General features: G+C 36.6%; 1 protein-coding gene across 3 annotated transcripts; it reads right to left on the bottom strand.

Moving 5' to 3' along the window:
* Positions 1-3860: 3860 nt before the first annotated feature.
* Positions 3861-20057, bottom strand: LOC149968991 (uncharacterized). 3 transcript variants are annotated; one of them, XM_090155064.1, is made up of 3 exons: positions 19940-20057; positions 16787-16874; positions 3861-8877 (listed from the first exon to the last, which is right to left on the bottom strand). In XM_090155064.1, exon 3 carries the CDS (start codon positions 8822-8824, stop codon positions 3992-3994), a length of 4833 nt encoding a protein of 1610 aa, XP_090011190.1. In that variant the 5' UTR covers positions 8825-8877; positions 16787-16874; positions 19940-20057; the 3' UTR covers positions 3861-3991. The 3 variants fall into 3 exon arrangements, with proteins under 3 accessions (XP_090011190.1, XP_090011191.1, XP_090011192.1); XM_090155065.1 differs by lacking the exon at positions 19940-20057 and adding an exon at positions 19713-19850; XM_090155066.1 differs by lacking the exons at positions 16787-16874; positions 19940-20057 and adding an exon at positions 8944-9213 and having other exon boundaries at positions 3861-8884.

Here is a 20057-nt window from a genome sequence, read left to right as displayed (position 1 = left end):
TTAGACGGGAGCCCGTAGGAATCTCGCCGCATTTCCAATCTAGGGTACGTAGTCTAGATTATCATTGAAGTGACGGACCCCTTGGATAACCTTGGAGGAGAGAAGGGGTTCCTGGAGGGGAAAATATAATACCAAGAGCATAGGCGATAGGTACCCGAGCGCGGGACAGGGGGAAGGCCGGGGGCGGTAATTTTAGGTCGGACCTAGGACTTTAGTAGCATCTAGCGGTGGATTAATTTAAAATAAATTCGAATTAGCCGTCTGCACATTTGGAAGACGTTTTTAGATCACACAAGGCTTAGGAATGCCCAACGGTCTTTAAGGCGTTAGTTTAAAAATTAATACTTTTACAATTAATTCATTATTCTGGGAAAGTACTGTTGTTCTATAGATTGTAGACGTGATTCAAGATTTCACAAAAATATAACTTTTTATCCAGTACCTAAACCAAAAATGGATTTCTAGTATTAACTGAAACTCCATTACTGCATCAACTTTAAAAAAACATCATTATGTTTGCAATTTGCAACAGAAAAAAAAATATAGTTCCAAATTCCCCTCAATGGTGGCAGCATTTAACGAGAGTCCGATCAAAAAAAAAACGTCCCGAGCTATGGTTTTAATATTTTCCCCTCCAGGAACCCCTTCTCTCCTCCAAGGGATAACTAGCAGACAACCGTCAGTTGTTCCGTATTCCTGGGTACTACGTGGAAAGCGCCACCTAACGCTTAAGAATATATATCGGGTTTAAAATCAAACGCAAAAACTTAAGCGGCGAATTTGAACAAGTCGGCCAAGTCCGTAATATTAGTTCCCCCTCGATGAGGTTATCTCTAAATTGTTCGCTAGTTTCAGCTGTCAGATATACAGGGGGGCAACGGCACCACCTTTTCCGAATATAATAATTATTAATTCTTATTTAAAATCTTTTAATAACTATAGGTTTCCCTTATCTAAGCCTACAATATTTTCTCACTGGATAATTTCTGTAAATCGCGAAAACTGGATACATTCAAATCACTGTTCAGTAAGATAAGCCTAATCAGAAATAGAGTCCGCTAGAAAATTTACATGTAACCGATGGTCTCGATTTGCTCGCTTTATTATTGAAATAACCATAGAAATCTCATAGGTAACTAGAATGCTGCCGCCTACGGCCGAGCTTGTCGCTAGTTCGTTTTGAACCTTCAGCCAATGAGAGGCCGTAGAGTGGTTCCGCCAAGGAGGATAATAATCCTCCTTGGTTCCGCTACTATCGCGGGATATAGGAGACGTCATTCTCCCTGGTGACATTTAATTCTTGGCAGAACCACTCGAGCTCTGATTGGCTGAGATCTGGCTATCGTCTGCCACGGCGTTTGGTCCATTTGCCAGTTATACGGCAGCATTCTAGTAACCTTTGAGATTTCTATGGAAATAACAAATAAGAACAGAGACCGGTTACAAGGTCTGTATAATAACAAGTCGGCCCAGGCCGTAATATTAGTTCCACATCAGTGTATTAGAGTGGACAAATATATACACCCTTAGTAGACACAGGTAGGCAAACTAATACAAAAGCTAATGAGGCTACGTGATTTATTATCTTTTTATAAATAAATTGCCACCCTAAGTTAAAGAGTGGATGCCGCCCACCATCAGCTGACCCGGGTGGGCAAACTAATAAAAAATCTGTTGGGCCCATGTGATTTCCTATTGTTTGAAATAAAATTCACCATCCTATGTTAAAGAGTGGCCACCGCCCACCGTCATGAAATCAACTTTTTTTTTCGGTAACTCCCCCTTTAAGGGGGTTGGTCGGAGGGGGCGGAAATTAACGGCACTGCGTGTGCGTTAAAGAGTTCTATCGAATGAGACCAACTGTTTTTTTTTCGGTCACTCTCCCTTTAATAAGAAAGTGCCACACTTATTTATTACTTCTGACCATACACGGTTTCGATAAGAAAGTGCCACACTTATTTATTACTTCTGACAATACACGGTTTCGATAAGAAAGTGCCACACTTATTTATTACTTCTGACAATACACGGTTTCGATAAGAAAGTGCCACACTTATTTATTTCTTCTGACCATACACGGTTTCGATAAGAAAGTGCCACACTTATTTTTTACTTCTGACCATACACGGTTTCCATAAGAAAGTGCCACACTTATTTATTACTTCTGACCAAACACGGTTTCCATAAGAAAGTTCCACACTTATTACTTCTGACCAAACACGGTTTCGATAAGAAAGTGCCACACTTATTATTATTATATAATATTATATGCTCTCTGCTGCAATGTCTAACGAATCTATCTCTCCTGCCTTTACGGGCACTACTAGTTAACAATCTACTTGTACCGCTATAGAAAGTGCCACACTTATTTATTACTTCTGACCATACACGGTTTCGATAAGAAAGTGCCACACTTCTTACTTTGGACCAAACACGGTTTCGATAAGAAAGTGCCACAATTATTATCCCCAGTCCGACCCGCAGACCGCACCGTCAGCGGGGCCTCGCGATTCAGGGGCGAGGGAGAAAATTGACGGGCGAAAAAGCCTATGTGATACGAAAAGAGAACGGAATATGGTTGTCCGCAAATCCCCAGTCCGACCCGCAGACCGCACCGTCAGCGGGGCTTCGCGATTCAAGGGCGAGGGAGAAAATTGACGGGCGAAAAAGCCTATGTGATTCGAAAAGAGAACGGAATATGGCTGTCCGCAAATCCTCAGTCCGATCCGCAGACTGCACCGTCAGCGCTCTCCTGCCTTTACGGGCACTACTAGTTAACAATCTACTTGTCCCGCTTTTGAGTAAATGCAAAATTTCGTCCCGCCCCCAATGGAAGAAAAAAACTGTTCAAGGGTAAAATTTCAAGCGAGTGTATATTGAAGACGGCGTGGCTAGGTTGGTAGGCCGTGGGGTTTTTAAGGGATTACGCGGCGAACGGCTGTCTGTGTTCGAGCCCCGGCCAGGCCAGGCCAGCAATATTAAATATCTTAATAAATTATTTTTCGCAGCTCCACCTACCGTGTCGTCGCTTTTCCACAACAAACACACAAACAACAACACTTAACGACAATCCGTCCATAGCAATAGTCCCACTTCGATATATATATCTCGATGTGGAACTAAAAACACGTATTCACCGATCTATCCTTGAGAAACTTAAAACAATTTCTGGCTGAACAAAACGGTCCAGTAATATTTAAACAATTTTACAAATTAAATAAATAGATGTTTCTATAAATTAACGTGGCCTTATTGTTTTAACTTAGCTACTACTACGTCACTGCTTTAACTTCGGTAATATTAAGAGCGCGCGCTTAAGGCGCGAGAAACCTCGGATTTTCACGTGCGTGAGCAAACCGCGCGTGTCAAAACTTTTCTAATAAAGCCAGGACATCGTGACGTAGGAGCAACATAAAAACAAGTTCGGCAAGCGTGGATGAATTTATAGAAAGGCCAATTGTCAAAATATCAAATCCAAACTGGTTTTTGCGTCCTTCTCAACGCGCGCTATTAGCTGGCGATACCGGTGGCATCATCTCTTTACCGGGTCTTATGGGCATTTTCCCCCCAGAGAGACGTCTCTCTAAACTACTTACGACACTGACACTCGTCCAGCCCGAGACTGAAGTGAGTATATATAGTATATTATCGTCCTTGGTAGTAATGTATTAATTTTTGCCTTGAGCATATTTACACACTAGGGGGCTCGGTGCTGAGCTAAACCTTTACTGCGCAATAACTCTGAAAATCAGTTAAATGATAACTTTTGCTAATTGTCATGCTTATTGGTATTATGTTACTTATGATAGTATTAAATGACAAAAAAATTACAATTTTATATTTCCAAGGTCAAACCTTGGTTTACGGCATTTTACTTAAAAAATAAACTACAGATAAATTTCCTTTAATTTTTAAATTGTCTTTAAAATAATACGGTGTGACCGATTTATTAAAGTTCGTTATTGAAGTCCTTATTCATCAGCGATTCATCTCAAGGAGAGTCGTCATCAGATGACTGTTCTTGCATTGATAAATGTTTTCGTTTCCTCAAAATACGTTCAGAAACATCAATAGTTTCAGCTTTGTTGGCAGATTTCTCAGTACTGAGTTTGGAAGTATTTTTAAGTTTTTTGGAGGAACCAGAGGCAGTTTTCTTATTTCCCAGTTCTTTTTCACTAGTAGATTTCTTAGCTTTTTTGGGCTTGATGAGAGTTTTCTCAGGGGATTTTGAGCTTCGGTTGCGTTTCTTATTGGAATGAGACGGTTTCGAAAAAACCTTGGACTTTGAATTGTCTAGAGTGTCTGCGTCACCCTCTTCGTCACTCATATCCTTATGATGTTTTCGTTCATGTGTTTGGACGTAATAAGCAGCCTTGGCTGTGTAATTGCATTTGCTACATTTGAAAGTTTGTCCTTCCGAGTGACAGATTTTTTTGTGAGTGTACAAGTATCTTGGTTGTTTGAAAGATGCACCACATTCATCACAAAGATGTTTTGGACCATCTATGTGAGTTTTACTGTGTTGAGCTAATATCAAACTTGTTTTACCAACAAAACTACAAAGCTTACAAGGGTATTTGTAATAGGAATTCTCAGAATGCTTCCGGTGATATGCTTTGTGATTTTTTAATTTTATCCTGTTTGCGTATTCTTTCCCACAAAACTCACATATAAAAACACGATTCTGATTGGTGGAATGAGATAATTTGTGTCTAGTAAGATGATTACGACTTACGTAACGTTTTCCACATACATCACAAAATAGCTCTTCCTGTTTGCGGTGTAGTGCTTTATGAGCCTTTAAGCTTTCAACCAAACTGAACTTTTGACCACATTCTTCGCAGTAAAATGAGTTGTCATTTTGCTGGTTAGCTATCCTGATGCTTGTAATATCATGCTTGACAATACTTGTGCTAGTTACTTTTGAGCTATCCTTATTTTTCAAAATCCATGCATCCAATGGAGTTTGAGAGGGCTCATCCACACATTCTTCTTCGTCTAGAATAGGCTCGTGGACATTTTTATCAGCACTTGTTGCTGTGACATTTTCAGAAGAGTTAACTACATTTGATTGTTTGGATAGGTGAACCCTGTGTATGTGGCCCTTTAACTCAAACTTGTTAGCGAAAGAAGAACCACATGCTTGGCATTTATTCCAATTTTTATTTCCATGAGTTTCCAAGTGATGAATTAAATTTTCAAATCTTGCAAATAGTTTTTTGCACTCTTCACAGCGAAACCATTTGGGTGTTGTGTGTGCTTTTTGATGACTTTCCAGAAATTCTTGCTGATTAGTTTTAAAAGCACACATGTCAGAGTACAAAGACTCTTGATCTGCCAATGATTTATTAATATCAGTTGAATTAATGCTGTTATCATTTGTCATTGAATATTGCTTTTTGTTAACAGCTAATTTTTCTGAACATGTGTGTAGCTTGATGTGTGCTAGTATTTCATTACGCTCTGCAGTCTTGAAATTACACTTTAAATTTTTGCACAAATAAAAAATAGCCGTATTAGAGTCACTGGGGTGTGCCTTGTTTATATGGTTAAATAAATTACATTTCTTGGTATAAACTACATCACATGATAAGCATTGATACATTTTCTTATACAAATGATTCCTCATATGAAGATTAAAAGTATAACTAGATATAAAATTCTTGGCACATTCAGCACAATGAAGCTTTTTCACTCTGGAGGGCCAAAATCTCTTTTGATTAGACAATAATTTATCTTTAACACCTCTGGCATTGGAGATACTAGTTGTTTTTGATGAAGTTTTTTCACCTGGTTTCACTTTGGTATTACCACTGTCAACAAGCATCTCACTTGCATTTTTATCTACACTGATAGGAGCATCTGAGTCGACTTCTACATGGTTCATTGTTTTCCCATTTGAGTGAGCAAGTTCTTTATAACTTTCAATAAAGTTCAATTTTTCAACCTTCTCATTTGGGTGCCCCTGACGTATGTGATTCCTTAAATAATCCTTATTGATATACAGCACCCCACAAACAGGACATTTAAACTTTAACATATTTGAGTGAGTTCTTATATGTTCCTTTAAAGCACGTGCACTTGAGAAACATTTCCCACATACATGGCACTTATTGAGACATGAATGAATTTTCAAGTGACAAACTAATGCATTCAGGTCTGGGTACTCTTCATCACATTCTTGACAACATAATACATTAACATCATCGGCTGGAGGAGTTTCGTCAAGACTTGTTTTTTTCCTTTTTAATCTGGCATTATACAGTGTTCTCTTTCTACCTCTTTTATCTACTGTTTTAGAAGATACATTGTCAGAAACATTTAAGTTACTGACTCTTGAATTTTGATCTAGGTGTGCTGATAATGTTTCGCGGTTCAACAGATGATTTGCTTTCAAATGAGAGTGTTTGTGGTGCATTTCCAATGTTGAAGACGAAGTAAAACCAGAGCCACATTCTCCACATTGATATGGTTTATCAATAGTATGGACTTTAAATTTGTGTGCGATTAAATTTTTTTGTTGCTCTGTGGTGAATATGCACCCTCTGTAGTTGCAGGAGTAGTATAAAGTTTTTAAGCTTTTATCTGCAGTTTCAATACTAAAATTGAAGGTTTTTTCATTATTAATGGTTTTAGGTAAGTGACATTTTAAGTGGGAATTGAAGCTATCAAGTAAAAGGAAACTATTGCAGCATTCTTCGCAATAAAATGGTTTATCCTTCGTGCGAAGTTCATTTTCTCGCCTCCATACTTCATTTATTTTGACGTGATTTACATGAGAGAATTTCTGGTGGATTTTCATTGTTGAAAGCCAAGAAAAACCAGAACCACATTGTCCACATTGATATGGTTTATCAGTAGAATGAACTTTAAATTTGTGTGCTATTAAATTTTCTCTTTGCTCAGTAGCGAATATGCACTCTGTGAAATGACAGCAGAATTTTACAGTCCTTAGGCAATCAAAGTCATATTTACGGTGTGAATTTAAGTTACCAAGGGAAACAAAACTTAAGCAACATTTTTCGCAATAATATGGTTTATCACAGGCAAGGATTTGTATTTTCTGAATGTCATTTATTTTAACAACATCCTTCTCCTTGTTTGAGGAACAAATCACTTGTTGATCAGAAGGAACAATTTCTTTTTTCCGGTGAAAGTCGTTTTGGTGTTTCTTAAGACATTCTGAATTAATTGTAATAAAATTGCATTCATCACAGTAAAATGTCTTCAATAGGCAACCCCTTTTATGTCTTTTCAAATGATCAGAGTTATTTGTGGTGTAACCACACTTGTCACAAAAAACTATTTTTCTAGGTTTTCTGTTATTCTTCGTTGTTGTAAAAACACTGACATGGTCACTTTCTTCATTTGATTGATCAGTGACCTCATGCATAGACTGGTGCCTCAAAAAATTACTCAAATGGCTCGAAGTATAATCACATTGGTTACAAGAAAAGGTCTGAATAGTGCTTATAGGAATTTTGGTATTTTTAAAAGAATAAACATCAGCGGGGGTTAAATCAACTTCTGGTTCACACTCTTCTCCAGATGACACTGAAGAATTAACTTCGTCATTCCACTCATCACCTGAAAATACTTCCTCGCCACTGTCATCAGAAAAAGCTAGGGATAAATCAACTTCTGCATCACTCTCTTCCCCAGATGATACTGAAGAATTAATCCCATCATTCCACTCATCACCTGAAGATACTTCCTCCCCACTGTCTTCATCAGAAAAAGTCTCCTCTTGAACTTCCTTTTTGTTTCCATCAGTATGGCCATTTTGGTGACTTTTCAAACTACCAAGGCGCCTTGTACTAAAGCTACACTGATCACAAGTGTATCTGTGAGCACCACTCGGTACGCTGCTCTCCATCTTCCTATCTTGGACACTGCTGTTATCGAATGGTATATTTTCTGTACTTGAATCCCGGTCATCATTATCAAGAGAATTTGGGTGTTCTTTAAGAATCTTACATTGTTTTGCATTTTTAAGGGTACAAATAGCAACTGGGGTTAAACCAACTGCTGCATCGCACTCTCCTCCAGATGACGCTGAAGAATTAACCTCATTATTCCACTCATCACCTGAAGATACTTCCTCGCCACTGTCTTTATCAGAAAATGTCTCCTCTTGAACTTCCTTTTTGTTTCCATCAGTATGGCCATTTTGGTGACTTTTCAAACTACCAAGGCGCCTTGTACTAAAGCTACACTGATCACAAGTGTATCTGTGAGCACCACTCGGTACGCTGCTCTCCATCTTCCTATCTTGGACACTGCTGTTATCGAATGGTATATTTTCTGTACTTGAATCCCGGTCATCATTATCAAGAGAATTTGGGTGTTCTTTAAGAATCTTACATTGTTTTGCATTTTTAAGGGTACAAATAGCAACTGGGGTTAAACCAACTGCTGCATCGCACTCTCCTCCAGATGACGCTGAAGAATTAACCTCATCATTCCACTCATCACCTGAATATACTTCCTCGCCACTGTCTTTATCAGAAAATGTCTCCTCTTGAACTTCCTTTTTGTTTCCATCAGTATGGCCATTTTGGTGACTTTTCAAACTACCAAGGCGACTTGTACTAAAGCTACACTGATCACAAGTGTATCTCTGAGCAAGAATCGGTACGCTGCTCTCTGGCTTCTTATCTTGGACACTGCTGTTATCCGATGGTACATTTTCTGTACTTGAATGTTGGTTATTATTATCATGAGAATTTTGGTGTTGTTTTAGAATCTCACAGTTGTTTGTGCTGAAACTGCACTCGTCACAGTAGTAAAGGACAACAGCACCAGACTCGGTTGTTTCTCCCATTTTGTTTTGAATAGTTTACTTAAGAATTCTTAGGGAAAACTTTGATCCAAATTCTGTTACCTGAAAAACAAAAATTCAAATAAAATTTTATTGTTTAGAACTAGACACATAAAACTAACCAAATGAATCAAAGTTTAACGCCTACGATACCGCTTCCATTTTTGTTTGGAAATATAAGTATACACTTGGTACATGTTTTAAATTTTGATCAGAAGTATTGATGCCCACCAACTGATTTTTAATTTTAGTACGTGGAAGCTGTTTGCTCGTTTAAGATTCTTTCTGTAAAAAACAACTGAAAATTTCTATTATCCTCAGAATATTTTAACACTTTAAATAAAATTGTTTTAAATAAGATTTCGAATGAAATTCACCCTCAAAGAAATCTGCGTTGAAGCTGTGAAGGTACAAGTTTAATTTTAAAGGCCTAGATGGATACTTCTCTTGTAAAAGATTTATTATAAACTTCTGGTAATAGATATTATTTATACAATTGTCGTAATTGAACAATTATTAAATTTTCTGTAATATATCAATTTACTTGGATGTATTCGCATAAAACTAACTGAATTTCCTCCAAACATTAATTTGATATCTTCTATTACTTTACATATAGCTTATTATATCGAAAAGAATTTAATCTTTGCATATTTTGTACTGCTTTATTCTCTACAGTAAATTAAAACCTTCTAATAATTAATTAAATGGTATAATATCCTGAACACCATTGGGCAGCCTTTCTTTCACTACAAGAACTTTTCTCAATCTATATCTTGTAATTACCGAGGAGGGTCTCCTCATGTTATATGCCGATGACCAGGCAATGCTCTCTTCAAGCCCTAACCCACAGGATCTTATCGCTATTCTTGACGAAAATACCCTCAAACTGCAAAACTATCTACTCCAGCGGAAGCAGGTCTTAAATCTTTCTCAAACGTTTTTCATGCTATTTCACAAAAAAAACACCAAAGGCTTAGAAAATTATGACACTCTTCCTAACTCAAAAATCCAGCGTGTGAAATCATTTAAATATCTTGGACTGGAACTTGATTAAAATCTGACATGGGGTCAGCACATCATTAATACGTATGAAAAAGTTAATAAACAATCCTGGATCATCGGATCTCTTCGACCAAATCTTGATACTCTTATACTCACGATGCTTTACAACTCAATTATACAGCCCCTACTCGACTACGGGGATATTCTCTACAGTGCGGCAACTGTTACAAAACTTGACAAAATTCAAACTCAACAAAATGCTATCTGTAAGTCCATTCTCAGTCAACCAAGGCGTTCCTGTTAATAGTGGTTCGTAGGATAAATTAACATACCAATTAAAATATCATTGATTTAATTTAGCATAATTAGTATTGATTAATCCATTACAAAAGTATAAAGTTATCACTACCAAAGCTAGAGGGCTACTGACCCACTATGTCTACTTCAGTGTTGCCAACTTTTTCTGACTCTTTACAAAGACTACCTAATTAGGCCTATTCTGTATTCATACACCATAAACTATACTTGTACCTCTACATGGTTCACAAGCTTCGCTCCTAGCGCCATCTAACGGCTATTGACTACACTATAAATAGTTCATTATGTCATTATGTCAAAGTTAGCTTTCAACAGTTCCTCTGCTACCACTGCTCGTAACACTTCATCGGTTCTCCCTCTGCTGCGACGAGACAACCACATGGCAATCTTTATGCACCTCGTTACAATTGCTCGAACTCCTGACTATATTACCGAACTCTTTCAAATACCTGCTTCACTTCATACCCACTACACAAGAGGTTGTCAGAACACCTTCCATGTTGAAAGTTTAGAGACTAACTTACGTACTCTATCGATCAAATGCAGAGGCATAAAACTGTTTAACAATCTTCCCTTCTCTATACGTACTATGACTGATACTCGTGAATTCAAGAATGCCATCTGCGAAAACGGTATTAACTAATTATTTTAATTTTTATCCTTCATATAATGTAGGATTTAACTAATTTATATTTTTTAATTCTGTCTTGTTATCTACAGACTTCTTATTTTTAACCGGGACCCCCTTGAAAATCCGCTCTGCTGAAGGGGATATCCCTTAATAAAGACCATATTATTATTATTATTATTATTATTATTATTAATATTATTATTGGTCATTTAGATACCGTAATCTTAAATGAAAACTGGATTACTGGGACACTTGGAGTAATAGTAATAATAATAATAAAAAGCTTTATTTCAGGATATTCCTTCCAGTTAGATACTGGTTTACATAGGAGGCCATATTATTAATTTAAATTAAATCTAAAATCCAAAACCAAAGAAAGGATAAATAAAATACTACAATTTTGTCACCAATATTCAATTATATATTTTTTTAGGTCTTTTTTAAAAATATTAAAACAGTTGACTTTTTAGCACTGCTTCTAATGAGTTCCATAACCTTATACCATTAACTCTAATGCTTTTATTACTAAATAAATTAAGGTAATTTTTAGTATTAAAGTTAATATTAGTGTTTCTTGTGACGTACTTATGGCTTTGATTGAGGGACGAGTCGAATATTTCTAAAACATATTTGGGGCAGTTTTTGTTATGGAATTTGTACATTAGAAGTAAGGTGTGATAGTTCGCTCTTTGCTGTAAGCTCATCCAACTTAGCTCCTTTCTTGCTTCTGATGCTGAAGATCTGGGGGGTATATGTAATATGGCTCTGGCGCCATTATTTTGCAAGGTTTGTAGTTTCTTTTGGGTGCAGCATTGTAAAATATATCATCATAGTCAAACACTGATTGCACCAGGGCGATATATAAGATACAGAGGGTTTCTTGGTTAAGGCTTGATATAGTCAATGTGACAAGACCATTTAAGCTCATCGTCAAAGATTAGACCCAGGTATTTAAATATATTAACCCTCCTAATTTCGATTTTCGGCAGCTCCGTTATAATTGATGCGATTTGTTTTTTTGGCCTTATTTGGTGAAAAGATCATAAAAGCAGATTTTTTTATGTTGAGGTGTAACCCTTTAGAAAGTAATACATTACGCAACATGAGGATATCATTCTCAAGATTTCCTATTGCATTATTTAGGTTTTTATCTGAATGGAGCAGAGTGTCATCGTCAGCATATTCAATTGACTGTGTAACAGAAGTAGTATTCTATATTTATAAAGTTTTCATTAGCTTACGCATTTAGGCCTAGGCAAAGGGGGAACCAGTTGTTTCCTCTTGACAGCCAGACATATCCTACATTCCTGCCTTTGCCCATTATTATTTTATCTAATGTACACGCCCACCAAACTATGACTGGTCTGACAGCTGATATCATCGCCCATCCCCAGGGGGCCCTATAATTCTCTGGAATATATATATATTGAGAAGTCTAAAAAGGTCGCGTGTGGAGTTCGGGAGAAGTAGCCAAGAGGAATAGGACTGGCAGTATTTAGTTAATTAAGCGAAGGCTAGAGTAGCCAGTCCCGCATCACCATCTTAGTTGTCTTCCGCGTAGCCCGACAACCCTCTAGCGTTCTTGCTCACTTGCAGTTCGTTCTTCCTGACGAGAAAGAGTTCTTTCCATTATTCCGAATATGGCCCTTCGTAGTTTGGTGAGTGTTAACTTTTCCTTTTGTTAAAGCTTTCGGATGTTAAAAATAACATCGGACTCCTCTTAGTATCTTTAAAAGTAATGTTTTTGTGTACAAATTTGCCTTATAACCTATTCTTTGATTATGATGGTTTACGATACAAATAAAAATACTTGAACCCTGGAGGCCTTGCGTTGACCCCATTTATTTAATCCTAAAGTTTCGAACCCAGGCTTACTGAGAACCTAATCAGTTACAATGGATGTATTTAAGGCTTTGTGGTTATCACTAGTGTATAAGTTAAAGAGTAGGGGTCCGAGCACACTACCCTGGAGAACTCCGGTTTTAACCATTAGTGGTTTAGAGGTGTTCCCATTGACTGATACTACTTGCGTTCGTTCACTAAGATAGGAGTTAAACCAATCCAGTGATGCATTTTCTAGACCAATCCTTTTTAATATTTCAATTAAAGTGTTGTGTTTGACACTATCAAATGCTTTGGACATGTCGAGGAATGCTACTATGACATATTTGTCAGCTTCGAGTTGCGCTCATGCAAATTCAGTGTACATGTTATTGTAGAATGGCCTGGAAGAAAGCCGGATTGCATGTGGTAGAATATTTCTTTATTGATACTCTGCTTGTCTTGGATAATGCTTGCAGAATTGATATGGCTCTGTAGTTTCCCGGGTCCTTGTGATCGCCGGCTTTATGAATTGGTATCACTTTAGCTTCCTTCCACCTAAATGGAAACTGCCCCAGTTGAAAAGATTTGTTTATGATTTGGGTCAGGGCTGGAGCTATAATAATTGCTAGTCCTTTAATTATTGACACTGAAAGTTCGTCGGTGTCTATGGCCTGACTGTTGGGGAGTGATTTTAAGTGATTGAGCACGGTTTCAGTGCTTACCTCCTGGAAATAGAATTTAGAGTTCCTGGTCTCAGTTAATGCCAGTGGATCTTAATGACACCCTAATGGACTGGGTGCTTGACGATTAATGAAGTACTCATTTAGGCAGAATGGGATGTCCGATGGATTATTTATTAATATGCCATTAACTTCTAGGGCAGTTAGTGGGTTGTTTTTTGGTTTTATAAGCATTCTCAATACTTTCCGCATATTTCTCGTGTTTCCTGGACCAATTAGTTGTTTCTTTAAAATAGTTATTGTTCCCGGCTTTGATTAAACTAGTAACCCTATTTCGTAGGCTGCGGTATAGCTTTGCCAGGTCGGGGTTTTTATGTAACTTCCTTTTTATCATGTCGCGGGTGTGCATCAGGTGTTTAATATCGTTGGTGATCCAAGGGGATATAGTGATCAACTTACGCTTGTGGATAATGGGTGCATATGTGTCCAGGTGTTTGCGTACTCCGTGGTCAATGTTGACCATTTGGAAATTTCTTAGTGTTTTGGTTAAAGATCCTATAATCTTGTCTATATTCATCCTTCGGTAGTCACGCACCTTAGATATAATCTATTTAATTAGAGGGCATTTCTTTTTCCGGGTGACGTAAATCATGTCATGGTCTGACACACCAAAGGATACAACACCACTTGATGTAATTATCTCGGGGTTGGAGGCATAAATATGGTCAATTAATGTTGCCGTTGATTCTGATACTCTTGTTGGGTGTTGTATTAGTTGTTTAAATGATAAAAAGCATTTTTGTAAAGTGTTGGTCTTTGGTTCCAGTGATTTCATAAGTAGATCGGAGTTAAAATTGCCAGCTATGATAAGGATTCAGAGTTCTGTGAAACGTTTGGTGGATAGTAGCAGATACCTAGATGCAAAGGCTTTGGGCAAAATTGAACTACAGCGGCCTCATGTAATTTTGCTTTTTTTGGCGGAGAATGTAGCACTTGACGCGTCGATTACGAAACTTTTTTTAGGGCCGCAAATGATAATTTTTTAATTAACTTAATTTTTAAAAAGTAGTAATTTTAGGGAATTACCATTTTTTTGCGGAGAATGTAGCGCTTGACGCGTAGATTACGTAGTTATTTATTTTGGGCCCCCAAATGGTAATTTTTTTAATTAACTTAATTTTAAAAAAGTAGTAATTTTAGGGGATTAGTAACGTTTTTGTTAAAAAATAGTTTCGTCGTGTATCCGTCGACACAACTTTTCAGACGCGCCCCTGCCCCATTCCGAGCATTGACGGTGGCCCTTCTGTAATTGTACCTAGTGGCATCGTAATTAGTGAAATTGTATCAACTTAAATAGTAACTCCCCGTATTGGCGCCTGACGGCGCCGCGCACTCACTTCGCTCAAGCGCTGGGGCCCAAAAATACAAAACACCTAGAAAATGAACAAAACCTGTAATTGATTTTATGAAGTACGGGAATATCGGGAATATCACGTGGAAATTATTAGTACACCGAAACTGTGGTGTCGGCGAACACACGACGGAAATAAGTACAACGAAACACGTGAAAATTCCCAAAAATGTGAAATTTTTAAAATCACAATAAAAAATTAAATACTCATTTGCGGCCAAAATAAAAAATACCCTCGGCATCTACGTGACAAGGTCTATCAGGCGCAACCAAAATTAATATAAAATTTAATGAAAATGAGAAATTTTTAAAATTAAAAAAAATTGAATAATCATTTGGGGCCAAAATAAAAAATACCCTCGGCATCTACGTGACAAGGTCTATCAGGCGCAACCAAAATTTATATGAAATTCAATGAGGCCGCTGTAGTTCACTTCACCCAGGCTGTGTATTTACTTCATGTAGTGTGCAACAGAAATGCTCTATAACGATAGACTAGAATGACTTTATATAGGAATTTATCCTATACCTAAATCTAGCAATTTAACAGTGTTTTTGAAATGGGCAAAATATCAAAATTATAGGATTTTATTATAGGACTTTTTGAAAGTATAGGATTTTATAGAAATTATTATTAAATTATAAATGTTTTCTTTTTTTACCTAAGTTAATAAATATTTAAAATCCTTTTTTAAACAAACTTCTAATTCATGATTTCACTAAAAATTTTATTTCGAACTCTCAGGAGCTTTCGGACTATGGTCCTTCATATAAATAAAACCACGAAGTAGCAGTTTCTTTTATTAAATAGTTTATGATTAATGGCAATTTTAACCAAATTTTTGTAACCTAAGATTGAATTTGAATTTAATACCAATCATGCACAGGGTCACATTATTGTATAAACTAAAAAAAATAATATATTCGTTAATAATTGAGGATTATGGTTTTGTTAAGATCGGTATCATGGTCAAAATGTCCTCTGGCAAGAACTAGGGAGCGCAGGAAAAATCACACCAGCATGTGGTTCAAATCAAGTTTGAGGAATTAATGAGATACAAGCTGATTTGAATTTTTAAGGGAGTTTAGCTTACTATATGAACATGAGGGGGATTGGGAGTAATTTTTTTATAATTATAAATAAAAACATTCTGGCTAAAAACCACAGTAATATTTACTTTCAAAAAAATTTCTTTAGTTTCATTAAAGAAAGGTTGTCAAAATATGCATTCACCAACTAACTAAAATTTTCTCTATTTGTGAGGCTAGTTAAGAAAATCACCCTGGGTTCCCCTTTGTTTATGTATGCACATGCATGGTGGTGTGGTTAGCACTTTCCCCTCACAGCAACAGGAGCCAGGTTCAATCCTTACTTGTGGCACTCCAACTGATTAGAAGGGGTTTTTTTTAGAGTTTCCCAGTTTCCCCTTCCATAAAAACATGTTGAGGTTAACAATAATATCAGGTGTAAGAGCTGTTGCTTAATTCACTTGGTAAGAAGGGCTCGCCACCACCCTCCTATGAACTATAACCCGGCCACATAAATTAAAAGACCCTCAATGACTTCGGTATTAGCCTAGCTGATTAAAACATCAAATTTAAATTTAAACCACAAGTACAATTAGCTTTTCAACAGTTTATTTTTTATTTTGTTACGTTAGTGTGGAGCTTAAAATAATGTATTTAAACTTGTTTGTGTAAATATCATTAAGAATTTATTTATTGTTACTTCGGGAGATTGTGTTCTACCAATCCAGTTACAACAAGCTAATTTCCCAGAAAAAAAAAATCAATTCTCACTGGTTTCTTAAAACGCAAGTCTTTTGACGAGCCATCACTGCAGATTCAAATCGAGGTTAGTGATGCACCGATATATCAACCTAATTTTATAGTATCGGTATAGGCCAATATCGGCTTTTACTGGTATTAGAAAAATATTTTGCGGAAAACCTTTTTAAAAATTAAAAATTCTCGATAAACTAACTGAACCATCTTTTAGAATGATTTTATCATATACTCTACTGTTATGATAGATAACTTTGTTTACCCATATCAGTTTATCCCTAACAGAGGTTGCAAATTAAAAAAAAACTTACCATATAGGGTGAGAGGAAGCGATTGGAATACATCACTTATTGTTGAAAAAGTTCCAATAAATGTAGATACATCGTCTCAAGTTAGAGCCTATGAAAACAAAACACTGTTTAACAACTAAGAAAACTACGATTCATTTCCTTAAACGGTCAGTAATTTAAGGAAAAATAAACTCTAGTTTGAGTAGAATGTTTTTAATTTAACATTTACACCTAAAAACAAATTTTTTATGTATCCAACGAAATACTTTGCGATTAGTTTAACCAAGAACGCATAGGAGGAACTAAGAAAATATTGAATACTGGCACGATGAAGTTATACTTCTCAAACTTAGGCAGTTAACTGATTATTCATACAGACATGGAAAATTGAATCTATAAATTATAATTTATTATTAGTAATTATTTAATTGGTGGATCTTACACTTCATTTTGCGTGTGAAAATATGGCTCTATGTTAGGGAATAAAAGCAGGTAAATAAGCCTGCTATACCTCATAATGTAAAGGTACTGACTATCAAATGTATTTTGAGATCAGTCAATTTAAATTATCATACTGCAGTCAGCATTTTCCAGATGGGGCTACAAACGATTTTTTGGGGTTTCCATTCTGAGAAGTATAACAGTAAGTAACATAATAAATATAAGTATTCTACTTCCTATTCTGTCTATGATAGTCTGTTTCGTCAATGACCATATAAATCATTATTTTTCTACGGACTGACAAAGCAATTTACTATTGAATTTACGATTACATTAGTTAAGTTATTTTCACTCATATTTATAACAATAAAACAAATTTGGTTGATTACGCAATCACTCTACGACAGACTATCATTAACCGAAATTGTTGTCATATTTATGTTACGTATGGAGTACCCAAAAGCGACATAAGACCTAAAAAACGGTCAGTACAATATAATATTCAATTAGAGCTTGTTGCGAAGTAAAAAGAGGAAGCTGGAGAGGGGTTAAAAATACATCATATTTTGACCATAGACTAAATATATCTTTGCTAGTACTATGCCAACTGGTAGGTTATGTAGTCTATTGTGAGACTAGCTCTCAGTAAATATTTGAAAAGGTAGAGTTGAAACACTTTTGGGTCTTGTCACTTTGGATATAACATCATGGTAGCAGGGAACAATAGACATAGTTCTTAGGTACTTCAATGGGTTCATGGATTAATAAATTTAACACTACAATTCGAGATTAGTTTTGCTCAAATCCAGCTTCTTGGTTGCTGTAATACCTTATTACCTTAAATAACATAATACCAATAACTATGACAATTATAAAAAATTATCGCCAAACTTAGATTTAGTTATTGCACAATCAAGGGCCCATAATGAGGTTTGATGCTATCTGGCGCCCGTAATGATGTTTAATGCTATCTGGGGCCCGATAATAAGGTTTGATGCAATCTGGGGCCCCAATAACAAGGTTTGATGAGATCTGGGGCCCAATAACAAGGTTTGATGAAATCTGGGGCCCAATAACAAGGTTTGATGAAATCTGGGGCCCAATAATAAGGTTTGATGAAACCTGGGGCGCAATAACAAGGTTTGATGAAACCTGGGGCGCAATAACAAGGTTTGATGAAACCTGGGGCGCGATAACAAGGTTTGATGAAACCTGGGGCGCAGTAACAAGGTTTGATGAAACCTGGGGCCTGCAACGATGCTCAAAGCTTTCTAGGGCCCGTAGCGAGGTTCAATGATATCTGGGGCCTGATAACAAGGTTCGATAAAATCTGGGGCCTGCAATGATGCTCAAAGCTTTCTAGGCCCCGTAGCGAGGTTCAATGATATCTGGGGCCTGATAACAAGGTTCGATAAAATCTGGGGCCTGCAACGATGCTCAAAGCTTTCTAGGCCCCGTAGCGAGGTTTGATGATATCAGGGGCCTATAAAAAGTTCTGATGATACCAGGGCTCGTAATGAGTTCCCATGATATCTGTATCAAAGCTCTATTATTAACAGGGACCGCAACACGCTCTATGAAGTCAGAACCAGTGGAAATGTAGAAAATGTCCGGTTTGAAGGGCCCTTTGTCCGATTGAAAGGCACCGGTGTACGAAACTTAAGTTAGTGTGTCTGGTTCTTAGCTCCTAGTGTCCGAACCAAAGGTACACCGTCCGATAAAAGGACCAGTGGTGTCCGATTCATTATCCAAATGTCTGATAATAGGTACTCATACTAGCCAATTAATTTTTCAATTTAGCACTAATTTACATATGTTTTTAAAAACAATTTTTGAAAGCATCTGGTCAATAATGTTCCATATTCCATAGTTCTGAGGTTTAAAAAAGGCTCTCTGCTGTTTACCTTTAAATATGAATTTTTTATAAGTTGTCCGATAATAATGGGAAATAAGCATTATTTATATCAATTTTTCTTCATGCTGTTTAAGTGTAAATTCAATAAATTATGAGGTCATTGTTAAAGATATTATATTATCTGGTTCTTACTGCTAAGTGTCAACAGTAAATTTAATATTTATACACTTGGAATGTGAAAGGCTCCTTTGTCACCCTATAGTGCTAGCAGTTGATGCGTTTTTAAAAGTTAGTGACGACACATCCGTAGCTTCCGTAATGGTTGTCATGAAAACGGTTTTTCTCAATAGACGATTAACATTGGTGACGTCGCAGGGTTTCAAGCTGCTGGCACTCTATTGTGAATGCTCAAACTGTGTTGAAAATAATGTAACACGAACTGTCAAGTTCATTGGCTGGCCACAGCAAAATGAAAAGGTAGAGCTCAATTACTTTCGATTACTAATTTTTCTGAAAATAATTATTTCCACCAGGACATTTTTATGGCATAACAATGAGGAAGTGACAAGGAATAGTTTCCACTATTTTTGGGAAAGGCATTCGTTGAGGGCAGCTATTCTAGAATAAAGCCATGAAAATGTATCTCATTACCGAAAAACCCACTAACACTGGCTTGATAGAAACATGGATTAAACACTAATCCATGATAGAAATCTTTCCCAAACATATGATTTGGAGTGAAATTCTTTCTTGTCGCTGGAAGCGGAATAATTATGGACAACAGCCGCTTTTTCCCTTCTTATCCATCGAAATACTAAAAGGCAAAGGGACAGTTGTAAAAACTTAACTAATTAATATGAATAAAAATTATTATTTACCCAGTGTAATACTGAAGTAACTTAGTTGTCAGAATTTTGAGATTCAAAAGTACTCCGTTAATCTTCAGACAAATAGGACAAAATTCGCGGGAAAACGAAAGCGCATACATTGGCTGCG

Source organism: Leiobunum rupestre, chromosome 1, assembly GCF_980474605.1.
Source record: "Leiobunum rupestre chromosome 1, qqLeiRupe1.1.hap1, whole genome shotgun sequence".
NCBI lineage: Eukaryota > Metazoa > Arthropoda > Arachnida > Opiliones > Sclerosomatidae > Leiobunum > Leiobunum rupestre.
The sequence above is the reverse complement of the archived record's forward strand: the minus strand, read 5'-3'. Positions and strand labels throughout refer to the sequence as shown.